We start from the raw sequence: 27822 nt of genomic DNA, 5'->3' as shown, positions 1-27822 counted from the left end.
TCACGCAGGCGGCTCAACGGGGTTCAAAGAATCCGGCGTCTACGATCACTGCTCCTCCGGACCGTGAGGGCCGTTGCCTGGATGCTATTGGGCGAAAATTTTCCTCCATGTCCTCTACAACAGTTCGAGTAGCTAACGCAATGGCCATTCTAGGCCGTTATGATCGTCAGGCTTGAGCTGACATGGCCGCCTACATAGCGTTACTCCCAGATGCTTCCAAGGCAGAAGCACAGAAAATTCTGCAAGAAGGAGAGAGGACGGCAGAAGAACTTATAGATTGTGCAGTGGATGTAGCCTGCACCGGTTTTCGCCAGCTCGCTGGAGCGGCCGTTCTGCGTCGCCAGGGTTGGTTACGCTCGACTTCGTTTCGGCAGGAAGTTCAGGCACGAATCCTAGATATGCCATATGACTGCGAGTCATTATTTGGAGCGCATATTGATGAAGCGCTACAATCCATTAAAAAGGACACAGACACTGCACATGCTTTGGGTACCCTTCAGTTTAAGAAGCAGCCCTTTCGGGGTGCTCGAGGACGTGGCACTACGTCCACTTTTCGTGGAGGAAGCAGTCAATACCGGTCCTTCAACCAGGGTAACCAGCGTTACACCGGTAACCGCCAGCAGTCTTCCCGTCAGCAGCCTGCCAGAACTTACAGAGGGAAGTCTAATTTCAGAGGTCAATCCAACAAACGTCAATGACTCCTCTGTCGAACGAAGAATTGGAGGTCAAATCTCTCTGTTTGGTTCTCAATGGTCCTCCATTACTACGGACCGTTGGGCGCTCGACATTGTGAAGAGAGGCCATGCATTGGAATTTGTCGAGGTTCCTCCTCCAACGCCACCTTCCGGACCACCACCTCCGCACCTCAAAGAACTATTTCATCAGGTTCGCCTTCTCCTTCAAAAGGGTGCGGTGGAAGTTGTGCCAAAGTCGCAGAGAGGGAAGGGGTTTTATTCCCGTTTTTTCCTCGTCATCAAAAAGAACGGAGAATGGAGACCAATACTGGACTTGAGAGCACTCAATCATTATCTCAAGGACCAGACCTTCCGTATGCTCACGCTTACAGAGATCTTGCGTTTGCTCTCAGTCGGAGATTTCATGACTACCATCGATCTCCGGGACGCCTACTTCCATGTCCCAATTCTAGCGGCTCATCGCAAGTTCCTGCGCTTCAAGGTGGGGCACCTTCATTTCCAATTCAGGGTCCTTCCATTTGGCCTCTGTTCAGCCCCCCGAGTCTTTACAAAAATGTTGGCTCCGGTCATGGCTTTTCTTCGTCTTCAGGGCATCCAGATATTCCCATATCTCGACGACTGCCTTCTGAAATCTCAATCCCGCGCACAACTTCTACATCATACTGCAATCTGCCAGACAGTATTCCGTTCCTTGGGTCTGTCCATCAATCTGGAGAAATCTCAATTGCAGCCAACAACTTGCAAAGATTTCCTAGGAGCAACGTTGGACACCAACTTAGCCAAAGCATTTGTCTCCCGGGAACGTCAACAGAGGATCCTCCGGCTAGTTTCGCTACTTCTCGCAAAGAAGTGCGTTTCAGTCCGTTTGTTGAAGTCTTTTTTGGGGATGGCTTCGTCATGCATAGCTCTTGTCCCTCATTGCCGACTACGAGCACGACCTATCCAGCAGGCTCTGGACAAGCAGTGGCGTCAGGTCACCGGTTCCTTCAACGATCAGGTCTCCATCACCATTCCCATGAAGAAGGCACTCAGATGGTGGGCACAACCACACCAGCTAGCAGCAGGCACGTCTTTTCTGTCCAACACCCCAGATCTAACACTGACGACGGATGCCTCCCTGGAGGGCTGGGGAGCTCATCTCCAAGACCTGTCCGTGAAAGGGAAATGGACTTTCCATCAAAGGACCTGGCACATCAACAAGTTGGAGCTGATGGCTATCTTTCTGGCCCTGAAATAATTTCAACCAGTGCTGCAGGGAGAGTCAGTTCTCATACAAACGGACAACACGACCTGCATGCATTATATAAACAAGCAGGGCGGAACGAAGTCTCCGGTGTTATCCCGCCTGGCGGAGGCGATTTGGGACTGGTCCATCAATCATCAAATCCAAATCACTGCAGTGCATCTTCCGGGGTTGTCCAACCTCCTGGCGGATTCCCTAAGCAGATCCCGATCATCCAACCACGAGTGGGAACTCCACCAGCCAACACTCGACATGGTCTTTCACCGTTGGGGAATCCCTGCAATCGACCTCTTTGCGACTCCAGAGAACCGCAAATGCCCCGTTTACGCAAGCTGGCATCCCCACAAAGGGTCCCAAGGCAATGCCCTTCTGATGGATTGGTCGAATCTCTTCGCCTACGCTTTTCCTCCAATCCCTCTAGTGCCTCGCGTACTTTGGAAAATGCGGAGAGAGCCCTGCCGAATCCTTCTGATTGCTCCCAGGTGGCCACGACAGGCGTGGTTCTCAGAGCTGTTACTCCTGTCTCAATGCAAACCCATTCTTCTTCATCCTCGAATGGATCTTCTCTCCATGAACAGGGGTCAAATCTACCATCCGGACCCCTCTTCCCTGAGCTTGTCAGCCTGGAACCTGAGCACTGTGAATTTGCACATCTAAGCATCCCTCAGGAGTGTCGTAACATCCTCGCTCAGGCCAGGGCTCCATCAACTATAAAAACCTATAAGTTGAAGTGGAAACGCTTTTGCCACTGGTGTGCAGACGCCGGAGTACATCCTTTGCGTGCCACGCCCGCTGAGCTCCTTCCTTTCTTTCTCCATCTGGCTCAGTCGGGTTTGTCACATGCAACTTTAAGAGTTTTTCTGGCGGCAATTTCCCGCTTCCGCCATGATGGCTCCGCCTCCTTATGCTCATCCAGATTGATACGTCAATTCTTCAAAGGACTTCTTCGGACTTTTCCTCCAGTTCGGCGTCCTCCTCCAGAGTGGCGCCTCAACATTGTCCTGTCACAGTTAATGACTGCTCCGTTTGAACCAATCCATAGCGCAGATCTCAAGTATGTCACCTGGAAGGTTGCGCTTTTACTTGCACTGACGTCCTCACGTCGAGTGAGTGATATGCATGCCTTCACGATTAAACAACCATTTCTACAGTTCAAACCGGATTCTGTGCTTTTACGCACTAACCCTACTTTCCTTCCAAAAGTGCCGTCAGACTTCCATATTAATGAACCTGTTATATTGAAGTCTTTCTTTGCCAATCCGCAATCACCTGCGGAACAACGCCTGCACTCTTTGGACATTAAAAGATGTTTAAAGTTCTACATCAGCAGAACGGCCCAGTTCCGAAAATCAGATCAGCTCTTCGTGGCCTATGGCCGTTTTCAAAAAGGTCGACCAGTCACCAAACCTACAGTAGCCCGATGGGTGGCTTCGGCGATTGCTTTCTGCCATCAGAAAGCGGGAAAGCCTTTACAGTCTACAGTGAGAGCCCACTCTACCAGGTCTGTGGCCTCTTCGACTGCACTCTTTGCCGGAGTTCCATTGCATCAGATTTGCAGAGCTGCCACGTGGTCCAGCAGGCACACGTTCACGAAGCACTACAATCTGGGTGCCATGGCTGAAGGGGATACCGCAGTGGGACAAGCTGTGCTCCGTAATCTTTTTCAATAAGGTGAGCCTCTGTTCTACCCTCCTCCTATGGTTTCCAGTCTCATGCATGTTCTCTCTATGTATACATATAGTTTTATAACTTCTATGACATGGATTTACACCTGTTGATTCCAATCTTTTGTGTATACATTGCATCCTGGAAACTTTGTGTTCGGATACGGACTGCTTACTATTCTATATTCAAGCATGTGAATCTATGAAAGACACCCCAATACTGGAGAAGAACAATTGTTACTTACCTGTAAACAGGTGGTTCTCCAGTATTGGTGTCTTTCATAGATTCACATGCGACCCTCCCATCCTCCCCTCAGAGGCTCTCTTCTCCTCATAGACTCTTGGTCACTCCTGTGCTACGAAAATCTGAGGGCTTGAGCTCTGAGGAGAAGGTTCTAGAGGGCTGCTGGCGCCTGATTGGCTGCAGTTTGGACTAACATAATGACAAGGATAGGCTGCATTGGAACTTCTTCTTCCCCATGCATTCCTATGTGGAAACTCTGGGTTAGGTACCAGATGGTTATTGTATGCATTTTTTGGGTTTTTCCTTGTTATATATATATATATTTATTGTATATTATTATATATTTAGCATTTATTGCTATTTTATTTACCGTGGGACTCCCACTCCGACGACGGGGAATATTCAAGCATGTGAATCTATGAAAGACACCAATACTGGAGAACCACCTGTTTACAGGTAAGTAACAATTGTTCGTACCTCCCGGGGACTCTGAAGTGCCTCCACCCAATCCTCGTCCTCCAGCTACCCCAGGTCGGTCTCCCATGCCTCTCTCAGGGGGCACAGGGGCTTTGTTGAGTTATTTATCCGCTTCCTGTATGTGGAAGAGGTGGCTTTAGCTACTAGTGGGTCCATCAATAGCCTATCCTCAAGGGGTTAATACTCCAGTAATGGCTCCCCTTCAAGCAGATGTCTACAGAGAATGGTTTCCCACTTGTAAGTATCTACACCGTTCAGTGTCTGACATCATGTATTCCATTTTAATTTTATCACAGAATATCAGTGCCCAGCCCCTCCAGATGTCTCCCAGGCAGTCAATGCTCAGCAGTCCCCACTGTTTAAATCCCTTTAGGTTTCTAACCTCCCTTAACCGATTGATATCCCTAAGTGTGGTTCAACTCGGCTCCTTCTGTATAGCGCTGCAGGGTACCCTCCATTGCCCATCGCTAGATGATCCACTTGAAAGGCCAGATCGTGACGATCTGCAAACACCCAGTCATTTATTGTAATCAGCTGGGAGGCCCATTAATACTTCCTGATGTTCAGGACCAACCGTCCTCCCTCATAAATACTTATTTGGAGTTTACACAGCGATATTCTAGAGCTAACTCGGTCCCATAGGAGTTTATGCAGCTCACTTTCGATACTTTGAAACATTTCCACTGGTATTTTATATTGGGTGTTTTGCAATATATACAGTAGGCAAGCAGTGCCATCATTTTGAAAAGATCCGCCCTGCCCATTAGACACACTGGCAGCTTCCTCCAGTGCGCCACATCCGTTTTGAGACGTTCCAGCTGCGGGTAAAGGTTGTTTACTATGCCAATAAAAACAAAAAACAAAAAAGGTTGTTTACTAGGAAGTGCTCTTCTTTCTTGGATAGCTGAATGTCTAAATATGTAAATCTATCCCTAACTAGTAGCGGCGTTCTGCCAGTCGAGAGGGGAACTCTCCCACCAGGTAGGGTGACCAACTGGCATTGGTGCAAATTCAGGACGGTGAGTGTAAAAATTCAGGACAAAGGGTCAAAATTCAGGACACAAATTCAGGCCATAAGGTCAAAATTCAGGACAAAACTTCAGGACAATAGGTACATTTTACAGACACATCAGAGGTCGCGCAATAGTATATAAGTAAGCCCAGCCATTTCCAAACATATTCAACCATTTGCAAACCTATCCATCATGCATCCTTCCATCTATCATTTCACTCATCCATCCCTTCATCCATCCCCTCATCCATCCTTTCACTCAACCTCCATTATCCATCCATCCATCCACCCTTTCACCCTATCCATCTGTACACTTATCCATCCACTCTTCATCCCGTCCATCCATTCACTCATCCATTCAGCCATTTACCCTTTCACCAATCCAGCCATCCTTTCACTTATTTTCGAGATTTTTATTTTATTGCGCAAACAAATACCCGAAGGTGTCTCGGCGCATACTTACTAATCCTTCCACCCATCCACTCTTTTAGTCATCCTTCCATCCTCCCTTTCTCTCTCCATCGACCCTTTCACTTAGCCTTCCTTCCATCCATCCATCCACCCACCCATCCATCCATCTACTCATCCACTCATGAATCCATCCATTGCCCCTATCACTCATCCATCTATCATTTCACTCCTTCACGCATCTATTCATCCTTTTGTCCATCTACTCTCCCTTTCACTCACTCATCCATCCTTACAACCACCCTTTCACTCATATGTCCATTCATTCACCCTTGCACTTATAAATCCATCAATCCATCCATCATTTCACTCATCCACCTACCCCCATCATCCACCCACCCACCATCCACCCACCCACTCATCCATCCTTTCACCCACCCACCATCCAATCCACTGATCCATCCTTTCATCCACCCACCATCCATCCACCCACCCACTCATCCATCCATCCTTTCACCCACCCACTCATCATCCATCCATCCTTTCACCCACCCACTCATCATCCATCCATCCATCCATCCTTTCACCCACCCACTTATCCATCCATCCTTTCACCCACTCTCCATCCATCCATCCTTTCACCCACCCATCATCCATCCATCCATCCATCCATCTGTCCTTCCCCTCATCATCCATCCATCCATCCATCCCCTCATCATCCATCCATCCTTCCCCTCATCATCCATCCTTTCCCGTCATCCATCCATCCTTCCCCTCATCCATCCTTCCTTTCATCCATCCTTCCCCTCACCCATCCATCCCATCCATTTATCCTGCCCCTCATCCATCCATCCTTCCCCTCCATCCATCCATCCATCCTTCTCCTCATCCATCATCCTTCCCCTCACCCATCCATCCATCCCATCCATTTATCCTGCCCCTCATCCATTCATCCTTCCCCTCCATCCATCCATCCCCTCATCCATCTTTCCCCTCATCAATCATCCAGCTACCCTTCCACCCATACATCCAGCTATTTACATTTTCTCTCCATCCTTCCCCTCACTCATCAATCCATCTATCCTCTCTCATCCATTTATTCAATCTTTCATTCATCCATTCACCCTTTCACTAATTCATCCAGCCATTCACACATCCCTTCACTTACTTACTCGCCCACCTTTCCATATTAATTTTGAGCTGAGCCCTTTTGAGAAGAGGCCCATCAGAGCTTCACCCTCGCTGCAGGGGCCGTTCCAGGACTGGGACAGAAGCCACCCAGGGCAGAGACAGGATCCACCACAGGGGGGGACAAGAGCCATCACAGGCGGGGGGGGGGGGGGCACGAGGCCACAACATGGGAGACAGGAGCCATCACAGGCGGGGGGGGGGGGTGGACTGGAGCCACCACATGGGGGGACAGGAGCAGGAGTCATCACAGGAGAGGGAACGTGATCCATCAGGGTGGGCACAGGGGTGGGCATGTAGTATTCTAGTATCATCTTGGGCTTCTCGCCCCCTCCTTCATAAGGCAACGAGAAGACAGGCTCTCTGTCCAAAATGCCATCCCCCACCGGATTTACAGGAGATGCTCTAAGAGAACTGATTGAACTGATTGTCCTCCATACTTTGTTAATCAGTGTGGGTGCGATTGTGCCATTTCTTTATTGTATTACATTATGCATGTTTGAAGAACCGAGGTTTGCTTACAAATTAGTGACAGTAATTAAGCTCGGTGAAGAGAAGCACGTGCTGCCTCGGTGTAATCAGGGGTGTAATCTGGCCGAGTCTCGGATGTTTGGGGCCCTGGGTAGAAATGGAATGTGTGAGGCCCCTCTAAATAGCAGATACAAGACGCATTCAGGGCTGTTTGCATGTGAATGGATGCCCCCTGCTCCTGAACCTGCAGCCCCCCCCTCTGTCACCTTCAAGCACCTCTTAACAGCTCATCAAGGGCTGGAGGTGTGAGGGTTGCCATCCCGCTGTGCCTCTACAGTGCTGCTGGGGGTCTGAGCTTTCATACAGCATCAAGTCAAGAAGGGAGGTGGGGGCAAGCTGTGCCCGGTTAAAATTACGGACAAATGGCGTCCGTTAAAGAATCCTTCACGGACAACGGACAGACAGCCAAATTACAAACTGTCCGTGAAATTTACGGACGGTTGGTCACCCTACCACCAGGGGGAAGAGGAGGTATTTGTTCCAGTTGATCTTGTATCCGGAATAGCTGCTGATCAGTTGGAATATGTGAAGCACCATATGGGGTAGTGGCATAAGAGGAGCATATCGTCCGCATATAGGGAAATTCGCTCTTCCCATTCCCTCCTCCTTGTATACCCGATATTAGAAGGTCTCAACAGACCCATGCAGCGAGGGGTTTGAGCACCAGTGCAAAAATCATTGGTGAGAGTTTCGGAGAATAAATGATCGTTTGGGAGACCTTCAGTGCCAGTTCACAGAACTGCACGATTATCTGACTGCTGCGGACTATGTGGAAGTATTGAGGTGAAATAAAACAAAGTCTGTCTCCAGTGGATGTGAACTCTCACAGAACTGCTCCACGATGTGACAACTTTCCGCTCTCCTGTGCAGGTGCACACATTGGTTGTGCGCCAGTGCAGGAGACTGGAGTTGTTTTAATTTGTAATCAGCGTCATAGTGCTGGTTTGCGCACAGTGTTGCGGTAGTGGGTCAGTGTGAGTGCACAGTGTCTCCCGTCTCTCATTGTTTCATAAGACCGCAGAACACTGCATTTTAATTCGTAAAGAACCAAAACCTTCGATCCAGTTGTTATTTAATCTGATCATCAATGTAGAACACCAGGTTAGGTTGAATATAGAGGATGACACTATAGGTAGTTATTTGTGTTCGAAACCACTTTCTCACATACAATTGTGGTGTAGTCTTCTCGTCAACAGGTTAAAACATCATTCATGAGGAACAATAAATAGTGGTACTTTGCTGCTAAAAATGGAGGTCAGCCATATGTCAAGTGCCAGTGACACATGTATGGGAGGTTGTGGTCCACTGGGTAAGCTATAGATGCCCAAATCAGGAAATCTAGGTTCAAATCATGACTTCTGTTGTATCTTGAGTATTCCTGCTGCTCAGCTAGAATGCATGTGATGTGGAATGTTGGATGAATGGAATGTTGGTGATTTGTGAATGTCAGTTGGGTGAGGGCTGAGCAGCAGGACAGCCCTCGCCCAACTGACATTCACAAACCACCAACATTCAATTCATCCAACATTCCACATCACATGCATTCTAGCTGAGCAGTAGTAAGACTCAAGATACAACAACTTCCAATGTGTGTGTTTTAGATACATCACATTTATACCTATACCCCAGCTCTCAAAACGTGATATCACCTCAAAGACATTTTGGTGCAGTAGGGAAAATAACCTTTCCTTTATGTGCTCACAGTGGTCATAAAACTACACAACAAACATGTTGGGAAAACGTGCACTAGAAAACACGTTTACTTAATATTATGACCCTCATAAGTAGGAACTTAGGAAATTGTTATTTTAACAATGATAGGAGCAGAATCGGTGGTCTCTACTGATGTAACATTAGAGAGTTTTCCTTCAATACAAATGTATATATAGGCAGTGCTTATACGGAAGTGCAGTACCCACTATTCCAGAGTGCTAGTTTGTTATTGAGTAGCACCAGTAGTGGAGATACACTTAGTTTAAAATTAAGGAAGTGCAGGTACTCAGTACCTGACAGTAGCTGTCCATTTTAGGGCTGCATCTAGGTGACAACCGGTAATTGTGCATTGACGGAGTGAAGACATTGAGCAGTGTGAAATCAACATGGCGTTATGTTTTATGGTCTATGTCACTCTAAAACCTCCAGTAAGACTGCTCAGAAGAGAGGCCTCCAGCAGCCAGTGAGTGGCTATCGGCAAAATATTTTCCTCCTTTACCCTGTCTATTGTCACCCAGAGAAACCTCAGCATGTGCTCTCCAAAAAAAACTCTTGCATTGCCTTCTGGTTCATTTTCAGATTCTCCGCAGTGTAGCCCAACTTTGCTGTAGGTGGACCTGTGCTTGTATTGTTCATTATCTCGGCTCTACATGAGAAGGGAACATTGGCAGGTGGGGAAAGGGAGCGAAATCAGCTCGTTGGAGAGTGGGAAGGCAGAGCTGCACTTGGGAAAGTAGGAGAGGAAGCATGGAACCACATGCAGTCTCATCGAGTGTGTGGGTTCTTGCTATTGCTCGTCATGTTGGGTTTGATGTTCTACATAGTGGTAAATAAGAGTCTCCTAAAGGTAGCAGTGGAAGAATACAACTCGTCCAATCCGATCACTGTCAGACTGAAATTTTCCTGGGCCAGATTAGCAAACTGTAGCTCAATCCATACTCGCAATTGAAACGGGCCAATTGATCAGGTAAGTGCTGACTTAGTTTTAGCAATCAACATTCTAACACACTTGTCAGTTTTGTTGGTCTTGGTCCCAGTAAAACATATGTTTCTTTCACAATGTTATCTACAATTGTTTTTAAATCCTACCTTTTCAGAATATCAGTGGAAATTGGTCACCAGAAAACCACAGTGCTAGAGTACGATTCCCATCATTATATAAGTTAAAAAAAAGAAATTCTGTCTATTTTTTATTGCACACATATGCAGAAACTCTGAACATTGGCTCAGTATATGAGTGATATAAGCTGGTGTAAACCTAACGGAAGACATTTTATATACACCTGTCCACTGTTTGTGAATTATACGTTCTTATGTTGTCTTCAGTAAGGGATCTGCAGTATTAGTTTCCTTATGATTTTATTATTGTTGTTTGTATTCGTCTTGTGATATATTTATATGTATATATATGTATATATATATATATATATATATATATGCCACAACGACCCCTTTCCTAGCAAGAAGTCAGAGGCCCAGAGGAGAGCTTTGGGGAAACAACTTTATTTGACCTTTGCGTATATATATATATATATATATGTGTGTGTGTGTGTGTGTGTGTGTGTGTGTATATATATATATATATATATATATATATATGTGTGTGTGTATATATATATATGTTATCCTTGTTCTACATAGTATATACTCATATCTTATATTGCATTTGGTGACAGCAGATTGTATAATTATTAATTGGCTGCTCTTTTCAAACTTGGTTTGCAGGTTATCTTCAAAAGCATGGGTTGGAATCTTGTCAGCCCTGTTGTTAAATGTTTTCAGTTCCACCAACAAGACAATGAGAAACGTAAAGAGTGCATGAAGATAATAAATCAAATGGTGCAGGTATGTACATGTTGATGACATGCCTTATGAGGAGATTGAAGCTGATGATCAAATATCTTTGGATATTATCACAATCTAACATGGTAAATCCTAACTGCTGCAATTGCAGGATACTTCTTTTGTTCATTAACTAACAATTAACATTCTTTCTCAACTGAAATTTAATTGCTCGACTTAGGGCTTTTTATCTTTTTCATCGTATCTGTACTGCATATCCGGCTAAGGTTTGTAATACATTTGTCCTTACCAACTAATGGCGGTCATCAGGATGTCGGTCGGAAACGCCCGACTGACATCCTAGGTTGGAAGTCCAGCCGCCTAATTACTATGTAGGCGGTCTGAGTTTAAACCGACCGGTCAGACCGACTGGCTTCGACGGGCCTAAGGAGTCAGTCAACCAGTCGGAGGCCACACATAATCCACTACGGGCGGCGTTTCCACCGTCAAGATTATGATGTCAGTTTCTAACACGCTTTTCATGTCAGGCTTTCCAGAAAGTCACTTTGGGGGCCCCTATGGTACCCCCTGTAAATCCCTGCACCGTGTGGCAGGCATCTTCAGGTACCTACCATGCGGTGCATGGATTTACAGGAACACCCATTTCTCTATGGGAGCTTGTGCTGCGACCAGTTTCTGACTGCAGCACAAGCTCCTATCGGGAAATGGAAGTTTGCGACTGCACCATGTGCAGTTGCATTGTATGTATTGTAATTGGGTTTTCGGAATCGCAGACCTACCGCGCTTAGTTCCCACACCGAGACTGCAACTCAGACCGACATCGTAATTAGGGCCTCAACCCCCAAGGTTACAACCTCACATGACTACAAATTCATTCATTAACTTTAGTATTCACAATAGTTCCACAAAGTACACCTCAAACCTTGGGAAATGTACACACTTCCAGGAAACTTTCTGGAAAACATCTGTGATTTCCGTTTTTGTTAGTCTTAAGGCAGTTCAATATGATTTATTGTACATGTTGTAAAATTAGGTTTGGATAGTGGCATTGCCTCTGTGTAATGCCACCTTTTTTCACTCTACTGAAACCACATTTATGCCTGTGCTAAAACCCTTTACTTAGACCCCTGACTAATTTAGGGAATTTCCCTTTCTACACCCTCATGGAGAGGCATTACTCAGACTGCTGTGAGGAATTTATTTTAAATTTTCAGCAGGATGGTAATGGTTCAGAAAGATGTTTGTAAGCAACTACAATTGTTTACTTTTGGGGTGTACACACACTCGCAGTGTACTCCAACCCTGGAATGCGGAGTGTCAGCCTGTGAAAATAGATTTACTCCGGAGAATATCCTTGTGTGAGTAAATCCTTTGTGCATGGCAAAAGTGGTTTTTCACTCCTAAGGTAAGCAATTTGAGCAAGGAGGCCACACTAACTCAACTATCTATTTTATGAATCTGGCCCATTTTTAAAAAAAATGTAAACTTTTAATTTGAAAACCAAAAAGCATTAGTACCTTCAATAAGTGAGTAGTTAATTTTCAGATTAATACACAATTTATCATTATAGCAGAAAAATATTATCTGAAAAGAATAGAGATTAAGATCAGAGTAAGCATGGGTAAACGCTTGAAGAATTAGTTCAATTGGGCATTTTCTTTTAGGGAGTAATACTAAAACAATTTTTCTTAAGACAATAGCAAAATGTTTATGCCGCACAAAACATAGGGTACAAATGATAAATTTTGACTTCTTCCTTTAACCCCTTGCGTGCGGGGCGTATTCCCCGCCTGTGCTGACTCCGCCTTGCGCGGGCGGAGTCATGACGGAACGGTTCCGTCATCAGCACAGCTCAACCGATGCTGATGACGAAACCGTTCCGTCATCAGCATGGAAGGGGTTAATTGATGTTTGAGATATGAGTTTATAACCTATGCTAATGGGCACCTATACATTAAAATATAGTCATTGAGGTTGAAGGTGAGCATAAATGTAAGTGCCAAATCAGTAATGCTGTTGACTAGAACACTCTGTCTGCCAATATGGGGCATGTTGTCCCTAAAAATCTTTGCTAAATCTTTATCAGTGAGGTCTATGTCTTTTGTTTTAAATGTACACTGCTCGGTATCACTGCCTCTTCTGCTCTTGGACAACTTCCAGTTGTGCTGAACTAAAGAAAAGAAAATACTGCAGATGGGGATGGCTTGGAGTGCATGGCACACCTGTCGGCAATCACACTGGTGCATGAATTGTTCTGCTTCTAAATTACAAATCTTATTGAACTTTGAGGAGTGCCTCAGCTGTAAGGTTTTGCTAACTTCTTTGAAGTCAAATGTTCTGCTAATGTCTTCGCCTAGGCAACAATGAAGCTTTGCACTTGGAGAGCTTAAAATGTTTTGGTTTTGTGTTGATTTCTTTACTGTATATCTTTTAGTTGAGTCAGATAAAAAGTTTACTTGAGCAATGACCAATGTGATCTATGATTTTGTATATTTTTATACATTTCAATTAACAGTTATTAAAAAAAATCTTTATCTTTGCTATTTTGAAAATTAAGAAATGATCCAAGCCATTTCTACAATTCTAACTCCCTTCGTTTACCCTAACAATTACTTGATAGGAGTGTTGTCGAACAGTCAGTGTAAATATGTACAAAATCAATTTTAAAACGTGGTTCAGTGGGTATAAAGCTGAAACTTCACCCAGTACATATCAGCTTAGCACATGAGGTCACTGTCTTGCCAGTCTAGTCATTTTTAGGTTTCGCCTGGCCGTAGCACTGCGCAGCAGTGCTCGCGCAGGCGAAATTTAATGTTATCTCAGTATTGGGGACTTGAACCCGCTCCTTCTTCCATTGGCTAGCTCCATAAATGGAGGCTAGCCATTGAAAGACATGGTTGTCAATCACTCTTTCCCCGTCAGGATGCGATTCGGGGGCGTTTCTGGGTCTTTTTTTAAGTCCTGCCCCTTTTCTCTGCGTCATTCGGAGGTAGGCGTTTACTCATTTTCCCCGACCGCCGCCCGCCGGAAGAAATCGTCCAGAAATCGTCCTCGGGTAAGTGCTTGTTCTCAAATTGTAATAGCTTTTTCAAAATTACATTTTAAGAGGGTGATATGCTTAAATATAATAAATAAGTTTTGCACAGATTCCAGCTGAGGCCAGTGTAAAAACAACTTGCTCACCCAAGTCACGTTCTTACCACAGGCTATAATGCACTGATGCGCATGCGCAGCCAGGTTGCATTTAATCAACATTTACCATGCAGATGATCTCACACAGCCCTGAAGTCACCGCACATCTTGGCTGTAGTGTTTTCCTCGCCCTTCCTCAGCAGAAAGTAAGTGTCTAAAGTAGTTGAATACACCTTATGTTTTTTGCTAAAATGGGTGACTTCTTGCTCATCCTAATTCTTCTGCCTAAACCCGGGATTGAACCCGGGACTTAAAAGTCTTCAGTTGAACGCTCTCCACTCTACGCTCTTTCTGCCCCGTCGCGCTGCTGAAAATGCCGGGAACACACTTAACTGAAGCCTTGACAACAGTTCCACCCATTGAGGAAGAAAACACCCTAAGGTGGAGATCATCCAGATACACAGGCGTGAAACTGGTGGGTGTTTGGGGTTGGGAGCGGGTGGGTGGTTGGTGGGGGGGGGGGGGGCGTGCTTACGCACAGCCCACATGGCCACAGCAGCTCCCACTCAGCAGTCCTGACTCGATCGGGATACGCCCTGCTCTGCGGCCTGCAACGGTAAATCTATATTGGAAATTCGGGAGGGGGTGTGGGATGGTCTGTCCCTTGCGCCCCCTCCTGGCTTGGACAGCCTGTGTCTCCGGGAGGCCTACCCACAACTGCAAACAAACCCTGCACCGGGCTGCTTAAACCCTCCGACGCACCCCCCCCCCCCCCCCCCAGGCAAAAGAGGCCGTGCGCAACGCTCGCCCCAACCCGGCCCGTACAGGGACCGTCAGATTATTGCTGCAGGGCATGCGGCATCACCCCAGACCCGTGCACTCCTCCACCCCGGAATGACCATGGTCCACTGTATGGTAAAGGTGGTATTGAAACAGGACTGAACCAAGTTATGGGCAAGGCAAGGTCTGGCGATAAAGTGCACGTGGCTACCTCACTGCACGAGGCCCCGCCGCCAGCCCCTGAACGCTGGACAAGGAGTAAGACCATGCAACAGGGCGGCCGGGATCTACTCTACAGAAACCGTGACAGAAGTTGGACTGCCCAACGCAGTGTTCCCCAAGCGCTACGCTAGCAGGATTTCGCCACCCCACCCACACGTTCCTGCCTCTCCAGGGGATGCGGAGCAGCAAGGCTCGACTTTCTCCCTCTTCCCCCGCATGTTGCACCCCAGCCCCTTGCGAGCTGATGGGGGGAGAGGGTATTGCTCACAAGTGGGAGGTAGCACGGCTTTCCGGCCAACTCTGCAAACCCCCCCTAAGGGTCCCCGGCCCTCGGAGCTGCTGCCGGGATCGGTTGGTCTCTCTCCCCCTGAAATGCCTGCCGGGAGCTCACACGCGCCTAGTGTTTTCCTCGCCCTTCCTTAGCAGCAAGTAAGTGTCTAAGCTTAGGTTGGCCCTTTGTTGTTGTTGTTGTTTCCCTTTGTGGGGTGATGCGGTTCAGAATTTGCGGCTGCCAACGGATCGGGTATTGGGTATCATATTATGAAATTGTTTCCGTCTCTTCCACCGTGCTCCATACATCGTGAAGCAGATGATTTTACATCAAAGAAACTAGGGTTGTGGCTTTTGGTTTCCATAATCGGCGGCGGCCTCTCCACAGAGTTCACGTTCAGTTGTATCTGGGTTATGATTTGGGAGCAGTCTTTGTTTACATTTATTCATGGAAAAACTCAGTTGTGACCTCAATAGAAAGGGGCTTGTCGTCAGTGACCCCGTCTTCCATGTGCCATTGTCTACAGGGTAAATCCGAGAGTAATGTTAATAAATTCCGGGTAGCGTTAAAACACTGGGTTTCTCAGAAAAGACTTTTTATGGCATAGACTGCACATTCAGGGGGGTTTGAAAAACACAGCTAGGGGGAGTGTCCGTGACATTCACTGGTTTACTGTTACCAGCTGTTGTTATTTTTAGGCCTCGACTGGCTTTTACGCCTGGACCAAGGCAGAGCAAGTGATTGTGGTTCGTTAAGGTGTCATGTACTTGCACAAGTTCGTTTTATGTATTGTTTTGTAACTGTATTTATATAGTGCTTACTACCATTGACAAGGTGTGGTTGGGTGGATGGAGTCAGTGGATGAATGGAGTTGAGTGGTGGCTAGGTGGATGGACTTAGTGGGTGGATGAAGTGTGTGTGGCTGTGTGTGTGTGTGTGTGTCTGTAGCTGTGTGTGGCTCTGTGTGTGTGTGTGGCTCTGTAGGTATGTATGTGTGTGGGACTCTGTGTGGGTCTGTGTGTTTGTGTGTGGCATTTGCCAGAGATTAAGCTATTGGCATTGTAAATTTATTTATCTATTTTCAAAACCAACTCATAAATAAAAATGTTGTCATTTACAATGCCAATAGCTCTAACTTTTTCAAAGGCGAGACCGTTGCATTGTAAATGCTTGTTCTTGCTTGCCTAGTCTTAACATCTACCATCCTATTAATGTTATCCAGTGCCCATTAAAATTGTACATGCTAGCCTATGAGTTGATATTCTTTAAGCTGAACTAAATTATCAAAGTCTCTGTCATACTTTGTGAAGCGTACTGTCTGTCTTAACATTTAGACACAGGATCACAAAATATATTTATGATTTGTACTCCTTTTAGATATGTAATCCGAAAGAGCTTTTACTGGGATTACTTGAACAGATCGAAGATGCCACTGGGGAAGACATATCCAAGATCATTTTACTTTTGATTCAGCCTCTGCAAACAGGTATCCATTTTCAAAATACTTTACAATGTTTATAGCTACATCAAATCTTTAAATTAAAAAAGGCTCTTATTATACTGTATTCCTGGGACGCCTTCGCATCAACGTGTTTCTCTATTTTCTGTACATATTTGTATTCAAGTACATTTTATGAAACCGTTATCAGATTTGTCATCGCAGTCCTCTTTTGTAATGAATGCGGGACTCTCTTTGTCAGCTGTTGTGCAGCGAGTGCAGAACCCTCATCTCCTTTCCTCTGTTGCTGAGACCTACGCCTCGCGGCCCCCGCTTCGCGGGTGCCGCTCGCAGGCCAGGTCAACTTGCAGCCTAGTGCAGCGGGATCATCAACCTAGTGCTTGGAAGCACCAACGCGGCTTTGTTGAGCCAGCAGGACGTGAGGCGGGACTGCGAGGACCAGCAGGCAGCGCGGCGCTGATCGGCCGCAGCTGGTCCTCTTCCCGCCCCTCCACCGGTCAAATACATCGTGCCGAGTGAGCTGCCTGGGACTCTCTTTGTCAGCTGTTGTGCAGCGAGTGCAGAACCCTCATCTCCTTTCCTCTGTTGCTGAGACCTACGCCTCGCGGCCCCCGCTTCGCGGGTGCCGCTCGCAGGCCAGGTCAACTTGCAGCCTAGTGCAGCGGGATCATCAACCTAGTGCTTGGAAGCACCAACGCGGCTTTGTTGAGCCAGCAGGACGTGAGGCGGGACTGCGAGGACCAGCAGGCAGCGCGGCGCTGATCGGCCGCAGCTGGTCCTCTTCCCGCCCCTCCACCGGTCAAATACATCGTGCCGAGTGAGCTGCCTGGGACTCTCTTTGTCAGCTGTTGTGCAGCGAGTGCAGAACCCTCATCTCCTTTCCTCTGTTGCTGAGACCTACGCCTCGCGGCCCCCGCTTCGCGGGTGCCGCTCGCAGGCCAGGTCAACTTGCAGCCTAGTGCAGCGGGATCATCAACCTAGTGCTTGGAAGCACCAACGCGGCTTTGTTGAGCCAGCAGGACGTGAGGCGGGACTGCGAGGACCAGCAGGCAGCGCGGCGCTGATCGGCCGCAGCTGGTCCTCTTCCCGCCCCTCCACCGGTCAAATACATCGTGCCGAGTGAGCTGCCTGGGACTCTCTTTGTCAGCTGTTGTGCAGCGAGTGCAGAACCCTCATCTCCTTTCCTCTGTTGCTGAGACCTACGCCTCGCGGCCCCCGCTTCGCGGGTGCCGCTCGCAGGCCAGGTCAACTTGCAGCCTAGTGCAGCGGGATCATCAACCTAGTGCTTGGAAGCACCAACGCGGCTTTGTTGAGCCAGCAGGACGTGAGGCGGGACTGCGAGGACCAGCAGGCAGCGCGGCGCTGATCGGCCGCAGCTGGTCCTCTTCCCGCCCCTTCACCTGTCTCTCCCATATATTCTGCTGTAACAACGCGCACGCGGGACGCGCGCGGGGCGACTACCGGGGCGAAGACCGGGCAAAGAGCGGGCCGTTTAAGGCCGTTCAAGGACGGCAGAGGACGGCCCTGGCCCAGCACTCTTGCGTCTTCACCCCTGGAAATTAACACCCAAGATGTCGACCATACGCAACAGAACTCGAAGTTGCGCGAAAAAAGCTACGGCGGTAGCCCAGGTGACTGGTCCTATTGATCTTTTTATTTCACGCGTACATGAGACTATTGATCAAAGTATTGTTTTATTGGAAAAAAGAGTCTCTATGGACCTCGCTAACGCTAGGCGTTCATCCTTGGGCCCTTTGGCAAAGGCTAAATCTCCTGTTCCGCAGATTGTGAATAATTGTTCATTACCTATAACTTTGTCCACTAATCATGTTTCGACTGTACCGAATACTGTAGATCTATCGGTTGCCCCATCAGACTCGGACCCGTCTTTTGAAGATCTGGAGGCTACGCCAGATCTCGAAACTTGTCAGTCACCTGACAAAGTGGAGCCGAGTCTGAGTGGGCATAAGGTTGTGGATACAGTTTCAGTACCCATTGCTCCACGGGGAAGGGCTCCTAAACCCCATAAGGCCACTTTGAAGGGTAAAAGTAAAGTAAGGAATCATAATTTGATCTCCCCTACCCCTCAATTGACATCAGGTATCCCGTGCTGGGTGCAAAACATGGTAATAGACTTAAAACTAGACCTAGAAGCCACTTTAGCAGCCCAAATTAAGCCCTTAATTTCTAAAGTGGACAGGCTTACTTCTTTATTACAATCTAAATGGCCACAAAAAAAGCAGGTACAAGTGTCTGTCCAGTCGCAAGGGACCCTGGAATCAACCACTGAATGTCCAACGAGTACTCAGGCCCCCAAAGGTGTATTAAATACGGCTCAAGGTACAGCAGTCCATGGGAACCCAGTTATACCCCCAAAGCCGCAATCAGGGAATTTTCCCGCTCAACCAATGACTGTCCACATTACAAAAGAGAATACTCCTGTCCAGGCGACCCAACTTTCTGTTGTTACTAATATTGCTACCCCCACTATTCAAGCTAAAGATGCAGCAGGGAAACCTAGCTCAACTTCGGCACCTCCTACTATAAATAAACCTGAAGTGCCCAAACCCAAGCAGACACGTTTTAGGTCCATAAACCTACCGCCAGAGGTTTCCCCGTTTGTAGTCGTGTTGACGGCGGTTCCTCCATTAAAGGAGGGAGTAAAAGAATCGTTTACCGAGCTTAGGAATAAATGTGCTCAATGGCTCCATCTACATAAACCCCTACCTAACAACATGAACGGTGAAATTCTTACCGTACGTAGAGGGGATTGGGTGGGCAGAAGCAAGAAATCAATAGTAGGGGACGTAATAACTGTTAATTTTAGGGATGTAGGGGCAGCAAGTTACGTGTGTAATGCACCCAATAGTGGTCCTGCGACCCAAATTAACCCACTTCCCCTGTCTTATTTTCTATCAAAGCCTGCACGATCTAACACCCCCTGTCCCACCTTTCAAAGCAACAGTGGACCCGGATATTTTCCACAGCAACCTGCTAAATCTTGGTTGCAACCACCTTATCCGCCCCCTTTTTTTCCACATCATGTTAATTTACAGCAGCAGCCCCCAAATGCCCCACCTTTTCCTATGCATCAAGCAAAAGCCCACTGGCAACACCCTTTTCACTTCCCGCCACCTTTACCCCAGCCAGTTTACCAATGGCCGCAATCCTTTCAGCCACCTCAATTGGATAAATATTCTTGGCAACAAACGTGGCAGGACCCGCCCCACTCTCAAGTTCCCATGTCCTCACAATTCGCCCACCCAAATAGATATGCCGTGCTAGATGAGGTAGACTGACTCAGCTCACTAGAAGCATCGGATCTTAATAACCCTAATTCTGAGAAGGAGTATTCCTTCCCCTCTGCCAAGCCGCCAGTCGTACCTTACGATTCTATTGAACTGTCTCCATTAAGATCTTCCCAGCTCATAGGCAATCAGGGTAGCCTGGATATATGTACAACTAGTGCTAGCCCTAGCCTAAGTCCGGTTACCATCTTCCGGGAACAGGGTCCTGCTTCATTATTACCAGTAAACCAGCAGGAGTTATCTGTTGCTGGTAATGCTGGGAAACCAGCAGGAATCTCCCTTATTTCCTGGAATATTGCCGGTCTTGCTAGTAAATTGGGTACACCCTTTTGGACCAGCTTTTTGGGCGAGGGTTTTGATTTAATTTTACTACAGGAAACGTGGTGTCCAGACCCTATTAATATTGAAGGGTATGTATCTTTTTGTCTTAGTGCAACCAAATCCAGCTCGGGTAGGGCTAAGGGAGGCCTTTTATTGTTAGTGTCAACTAGGCTATGTGACTGTACGGTTAAATATAGTACAACCGTGGGGACACACAGCCAAGTTATAAGGGTGGAATGCAGAAAGAACATTGACTTAGTTATTGTTAACTTTTATAATAACATTTTTGATGCCACCAGGGGGGATATTTTACTGCCTTTAGAAAAGGAAATCATTAAAGCTTTAGATATCTCGAAAAGAAAGGCTGAGGTGGTATGGGCTGGGGATTTTAACTTGCAGCCTTGCCATCTATCTAACGGGAATATTTGTGGCTTTGATGTAGCATTAAATAGTCACTGGAGAGACCGGGGGGAGAAGGAGGATTCCCCTCATTTTCAACACTGTAGTTATGGTTCCACCCTAAACAATATGCTAGCCATGCTAGATATGACCCTGTTAAACTGCAATGTCAACAACCGGGCAATTCCATGTCCTACATTCACGGGCAGAGATGCAGGTTCATTTATTGATCATATCTTGTTGTCTAGCAGTGGAGACTACACTGATTTATATGTGAACGAGGAAAGTCTCAGTGACCACAACAGCCTAAGGGTTACCCTCTTGGGTCATGGCACCTCAACAGCTTCAGGTGGTAAATGTACAACCGATATAGTGCCTACTAGACCAAAGGGCCTTAGGGTTAAATGGACCAGTACAAATTCCAAAGTTAAGCAGAAGGAGGTGGTCACCCAATGCAAGAATCAAATTAGTTATTGTCTAGATGATGACAGTGATTCTGGCTATTTAATTGAATGTTTTGTATCTCTGAATATCATTATTGAGGGTATCTTTACTAAGTCCCCGTCAGCCAATAGTAGTCAAAAGCAGGGGTGGTTTGACAAGACATGTATCGTCGCCCTCCGCAACCTAAAGAAAGCGCTCGGTACCAAACCACGCATTAAGACTGTGATACAGCACCTCAGGGCTAGTTATAAATTAGCCATTAATAATAGGAAAAGGGTTTTACAGTCTGAGGCGTGGGACAAGCTGAGGGAGGCTGCTGAGACTAAAAACAGCAAACTCTATTGGGAAACGATAAATAGTCCGTTTCTCAGTAGAGAAAATGTTCCAGAACTGACCTCATATGTGGCATGTAGCGACTGGGTTATTCATTTTTCGAAAATATTTAACCCTGAAGGGCCAACATCTGAATTACCACCACCAGATACAAATTCATGGTTGCCCCTTTCGTTGGCTATAACATTGGAAGAATGTCAGGAAGCAATTTCTTTGAGTAAAGGAGGCAAGGCACCTGGCCCCGATGGGGTCCCGCTGGATTTATATAAAGATGAAACAGCATTATGGGCTCCCATTTTGACAAGGATTTTTAATTGTGCGGCTGAAAATGAATTCCCTTCTACTTGGGGTCAATCGATTATCATCCCTTTACATAAGAAGGGCGATAAGTCAGAGGCCTCTAATTATCGCCCAATTTCACTATTGGATGCCTCTGTAAAGGTGATGAGCAGGATTTTGCTAAAGAGGCTAGAAGACTGGGTAACTGATTTTAACATCTTAACTAAAGTCCAATATGGTTTCCGCAAAGGTCTGGGTACACTGGACCAATGCGTTAACCTGGATCTTTTAATCAGTAAATATACTGTGGCCAAAAGTGGCAACCTCTTTTTATGTTTTGCTGATTTGAGCAGCGCATTTGATTTGGTTAACCATAGTATTCTTTGGGAGGTTCTGCTTGATGCAGGGGCACCAAGGGAAATTGTGTATTTTTTAGCCAGACTATACGAAAAACTTTCATGTAAAGTCCGCTATGGCACCCTTGGCGAATGTACCCCGTTCTTTAAAGTGTCTCGGGGCATTCGTCAGGGTTGTGTTTTAGCCCCGCTTTTATTTTCCCTTTTTATTAATGGTGTAGACCGATCCCTGACCAACATTTTAGCAGATGCCCCCTTGATTGGCGGTAAACCTGTTCCGCTGTTACTTTATGCGGATGACGCTGTTCTTTTATCTCGTACACAGTTGGGCTTACAGCGCCTTATTGATAACTTCACACAGTTTATACAAGCTAGGCAGCTTCGTGTGAATAAAACTAAGACATACGTAATGTCATGTGGTCAGGCAGCCAAGCAGGTAAAACATACTTTCTTCCTAGATAAGGAAAAGCTGACCTCTGTTAAATCTTTTTGTTATTTGGGAATAACATATAGTAACAGTGGGTCCTGGAATGCGGAATTTGATGCCGTAAAAATAAAAATGTTACGGTCCACCAGTAGCATCTTTCGTTTTGCCTCTAAACTCGGCTCAAGAAGTATCTATGATATGATGAACATATATAATGTATGTTGTGTTTCCTCTGCTCTGTATGGGGCAGGGGTGTGGGGTCACTGTGAGGGTATTCTCTTGCAGAAGGAGGAAAATAAGTTCTTAAGGAGGCTATTATGCGTTCCTCCCTCCGCCTCCATACAGTTGATCCATGACGAAGTTGGGATCGAGTATATCTCTGACTTAGCAGCAGTTCGGCCACTTTTATTGTGGCGATCTATTTGGGCTAAGTCGGAGACTCGATTCACTCAGGATATTATCCTTGATTGTATAGGTTTGGATCATTCCTCACGGGTATTATGGTTAAGATACATCCACCATTGGTATCTACTTTTGTTTAACATTAATGTGTTCTGTGAGCCGGAAAAGGTTGTATCCATTACAAAAAAAGAAATTAAGATAACGTTCCTTAAATTTCGTAAGGCTGAGCGAGACAAAGCTGCTGGAAATCTTGCTACTCTGAAATTATACAAAGATTTAAATTTAGCTCCTGGATTGCAATCCTATCTTGTGTTTGTGACCCGCCCTTCTCACCAGTATGTTTTAACACGGGTCAGATTGGGTATTGTACACCACTTGGTTGCTTTTCCAAACGCAAAGACTAGCTCAAACACACCTTGTCCGTGTGATGGTACTTCGCGTCAGAGTAGTTGCCATTTTTTACTTTTTTGTAAATTTTACCAGTATTTTAGGCTTAAATACCTTAAACCAATCTTTATCAAATACAACATCCGTACCACACAAACAGCATTGATAATTTTATCCTTATTAGTGAACGAGGAGATTTGTTTTTTCTTGGCTACTTTTATTTTAAAATGTACAGCTGCCAGGAAAAGTATCGTATTCTAAAAATTGTTTACTGACCTGTCTGTACTTGTGCTATACAGCTGCCAGGGTTTATTTATGATGAAATTAATGTTATTATCCCTGTCTGTATATATATGTTTTACTTCTCCTTGAATTTTATATCAATGTCTGTACTAAGGTATTTTTACAGTGTTCCGCAGTATTGAATGATTATTTAACAATTTTTTAATATACAGTTCCCAGTAAATGCCTAGTAAGTAATTTCTATTGACTCCTAGGTAGTCTATGTAAGAACGTCGTGTATTTTAAAAGATCATGTCGACCTATAGAGGCATGTTTATTTTCTACTTGCTGCACTTCAGCTTTTTCCCCTTTTTAGGAAAGATTATTCGTGATTTTTAATATTTCAATTGTGTTTTGCTTGTATGATTTGTATGTACAAATCGAATAAAAGCTTTTGAACTGAACTGAACTGAATGCGTTTATTGATATGAAAGGTTTTCCACCTAAATACTTTAAAAACATCAAAAGAAGCAAAAAAACGTCTGCCAATTAATTTCTTTCCATAATAAAAAAGACCTTCTAAGGTAAAGATCAGCAACATTCCTGTACATAATTCATGTAAGATTAGAGACCACTATTGTGCATAAAAGATGAACTTCTTTTGCTGCCTATATACCAGCTATTATCAAAAAGATTTTCAATATCTAATATGAGGACAGATTAATGGAAAGCTAGTAAATAACATGGGTGACTTTTCTGAACGTAGTCTGTAGAACTGGAAAGATTCTGAAATTGGAATTTCAATCCGAGTTTCTCAATACTCTCAAATGTCAATGAATTGATATAATCATGAGACTGCACTATTGCACTATAAAACTGGCAATTGTCATCGTTCCCAAGTATCTCCTTACCTTTCTGAATCCAACCCAGTGTGGCTCTTCAATCTTGATCTCAAGTGGGTATGAGCAAGAAGCAGTTCATTCCAGGTTGTCACATTGTTGAATTTCTGTAACCGTTAAGGAAAAGGTTTAACTACTTTTTTTTTTATTTATGTGATTTTCAATTTTGCCAAATAACAACTATGTATAATAACAATTACTTGAAAGAACTAATTGGACTACATTTCTGCTCAAACACAGGGAGAAGTGAATATTTCTATCCTAATTCTTACAGTTACTTTAAAAATGTCTAAATTAAGAATAACCATAAAGTAGTTATGTAAATATGTAATAGAGGTCTTAAAATTCTGCTATAGCATGCTCCCTTCTGTCCTGATATAGTTCCTGAATCCCTATAATGAACCTTTGTCACAATTGCATGTAGAATGGGTAGCATCAAATATCTGTCATAGGAGATATTAGATCTACTTTTGCAGTGATTTATTTTGAAGCATTATTTCAGAGAGATAGAATAGCTGGAGATGAAGTCAAGCTTTAAGCATATACAGAAGAGAGCATAATAAATATGCTCAATCCTATGAGTCAACTTGTTGACATTTGTTGCCAAGCTTGAAACATTTTCTTTGTGATCATAAACTCTGATAAAACCAATATCCACTCTTTTAGTTTTTTATGTGCTGAGCATATTAAATAGATCTCATTAACAGTGAACTCCAGTGGGGGGTAGAGGTCTTCTTGCAAAAGAAGTGTCCTTTGCGCAGGCTCGCTCTCAGAATCGAATCTGAGTTGTCATGGCCTCTCTCCCAGTTAACTCAACCCACCATCTGGATTTAATATTTTCTGGTGAGCTAAATTGAGGCGATAGCCACTGATCTACACCACTCAGTGCACTTGAAATGTCCACTAGACTCAAGAGATCATTTTGTTTACAAAAAAAAAATTAGCTGTTTGCGACTGCCATAAAGGGACAGTTGATCACAGCGGCACCAGAAAGAGGCAGTTGATTACAGCGGGATGGCATACCATGCCCTTATTGCAAATAAATGCAATTTGCTATCTTAATTTCCCCAAGTTTGAACTGTAATTTTTTCCATTAGTTACACTGTTTTTGTGCCTCCATTTTATGATTGACTGTTCACAATTAGCAAGAATTACCTAACGTAGTTTAGCTGATTAATTTCTAATATATACGTTTTTATTCCAGTGTCTGGAGCTTGTAGTAGACATGTTTTTTTTAGCTTCATTAACTTAAAATATTGGGGAGGCGTAGCTGACTACCTGTTGCTGCCCACGGCCGGGCTCTGCTCCGTTGTTTGTTTTCGGCCGGGCTTGGCTCCGCCATTGTTGGACTCTTGCTGTGGGTGCTCCTGGCCGGGCTTGGCTCCGCCATTGTTGCTGTGGGTGCTCCTGGCCGGGCATGGCTCCGCCAGGGGACACTTGAAACTACATCCCCCAGCAGCCCCTTTGCGGCAAGGACGCCGCCGCCGCCACACTCGCAGTCCGGAAGCGCCGGGAGGCGCATAAAGGAGAGCACGCCCCCTCGTCCCGCGGGACGCGCGCGGGCGCGCCCGGGAGAAGCCCGGGACAAGTTCGGGCCCTCTGTGGCCCTCAGAGGCCTGAGGAGACTGGACTGGGCCAGGGACTTTACATCGTTTTCTTCGGACCTCCAGCGTGCTGCGAGCACGTAAGACCTTATTGTCATATCTTTTGACTTTTCTTGTGAGTGTGTAGACCAGAGGGTATTAGTGTGTAAGTTTTCTACCAACACTGTTTATAATGTCTAAATCCAAAACGGATAAGGTGGTGGTGGGTCCCGCCTCTATGGATAATTATCTGGTTAAGAAAGTAAATCAGATAAACAATGATAGACGTGCCTCTTTGGGGAAGGACACTATGACAGTGGAACTATCAGAAAAATCCCCAATTACTCTGACCCAAGACATTGAGGCTAACACGAGTGATGTTATTTCTGTAGATCCTCCATTGCCCATTGTAGTGAGTGTCGAGGTCCATTCAGACTCACTGGCCCGGTTAAGCGAAGATACGGGTGTGCTGAATGAGACCCAGCCTGAAACTAGGCCCCTGAGAACTTGCAGGACAGTACCTCAAAAAGAGGCGGGGAAGCACAATAACACTAAGGCTAAAAAAAAGGACGGCAAGGCACTTAATAGTCCTGCTATAACCCCTTTTGTATTTACTGGCACTAATGGTAATGGTGTTAATTTAAACTCTGATCTGCTTGCTTCACTGATAAAAAATCTAGAAGTCTCTTTAACAGCGAAGATAGAGGAGCTCATTAAACCATTAACCAATAAGATTGAAAACCTGGTGAAGGAAGTGGCGAGGCTGGGTGGTCTGTTATCGACACAGCAGATTGCAACATCTATTGGTAATGTACACTCTGCGGGGAAAAGGGAAAGAAGCTGTGAAAGCTAATGATCTGTGGTATTAGGGGAGGGGAATACTGTTGCAGCAGTTGCCATGGGGTCTGAAACACCTAACCGATTGGACGCCCCTGTGGTAACTGCTTCCCAGCTACAACCGACTATAGCCCACCAAAGTAGCAGAGCCCCTAGACCCCCGAAGTATAATCGCTATCTAAACTTACCACCAGATTGTGCACCGTTTGTGGCAGTATTGACCAATGTTCCCCCTTGTGGTACCCATCCCGCATCCCCTTATGATGAATCCCACACCTCTTTGAAAAACAAGGCAGTGGCGTGGCTTAACAAAAATTGTGGCTTTCCCATTTCATATTCTGACCAGATAATGGCAGTAAGGCGTGTAAATTGGGTGGGACCTTCCAAAAAGATAGGTTCTGGGGATTGTATAGTTATAAATTTTAAACACCCCCAGCATGTGGCAACTGTCCTTCTGAGAGCTTCCACATTGGTATACAATGAGAATAGTATCTGTGTGCGCCCACTGGGATACTTTTATGCACATTTGTGCAAACCCACACCCCAACAGAGTTTAACCAGGCGGGTGTTTGAACCTTATACTCCAGTTCAGGACACTCAATTCATCTATAACATCACTAATCCCTGTGGGTCGGGTGGACCGAACGAAATTTACAACAGGAATACTAGTGTGGGACGCTATCAATATGGGTCGAATGTCAACACACAGAACAGGTACGAAGTCTTATCCGGTCTTGAGCTGTGTGATTGACAGGTGGAACCTGCGGCTCAGGATACTGTGGC

General features: G+C 45.6%; 1 protein-coding gene across 1 annotated transcript in view; it reads left to right on the top strand.

The window, feature by feature from the left end:
* The window catches only part of LOC147658894 (glomulin-like), a gene marked incomplete at its 3' end in the record, with an annotated part of 250879 nt that overhangs the window by 111973 nt on the left and 111084 nt on the right, over positions 1 to 27822 (top strand). Inside the window, exons 5-6 of the mRNA XM_086952048.1 lie at positions 10901 to 11020; positions 16761 to 16869. Coding sequence (XP_086808174.1) covers positions 10901 to 11020; positions 16761 to 16869 — 229 coding nt within the window. The remainder of the gene's footprint in view (positions 1 to 10900; positions 11021 to 16760; positions 16870 to 27822) is intronic.

Source organism: Lissotriton vulgaris, unplaced genomic scaffold (assembly GCF_964263255.1).
Source record: "Lissotriton vulgaris unplaced genomic scaffold, aLisVul1.2 SCAFFOLD_1988, whole genome shotgun sequence".
Taxonomy (NCBI): Eukaryota; Metazoa; Chordata; class Amphibia; order Caudata; family Salamandridae; genus Lissotriton; species Lissotriton vulgaris.
This window is presented reverse-complemented; position numbering and strand designations above follow the sequence as displayed.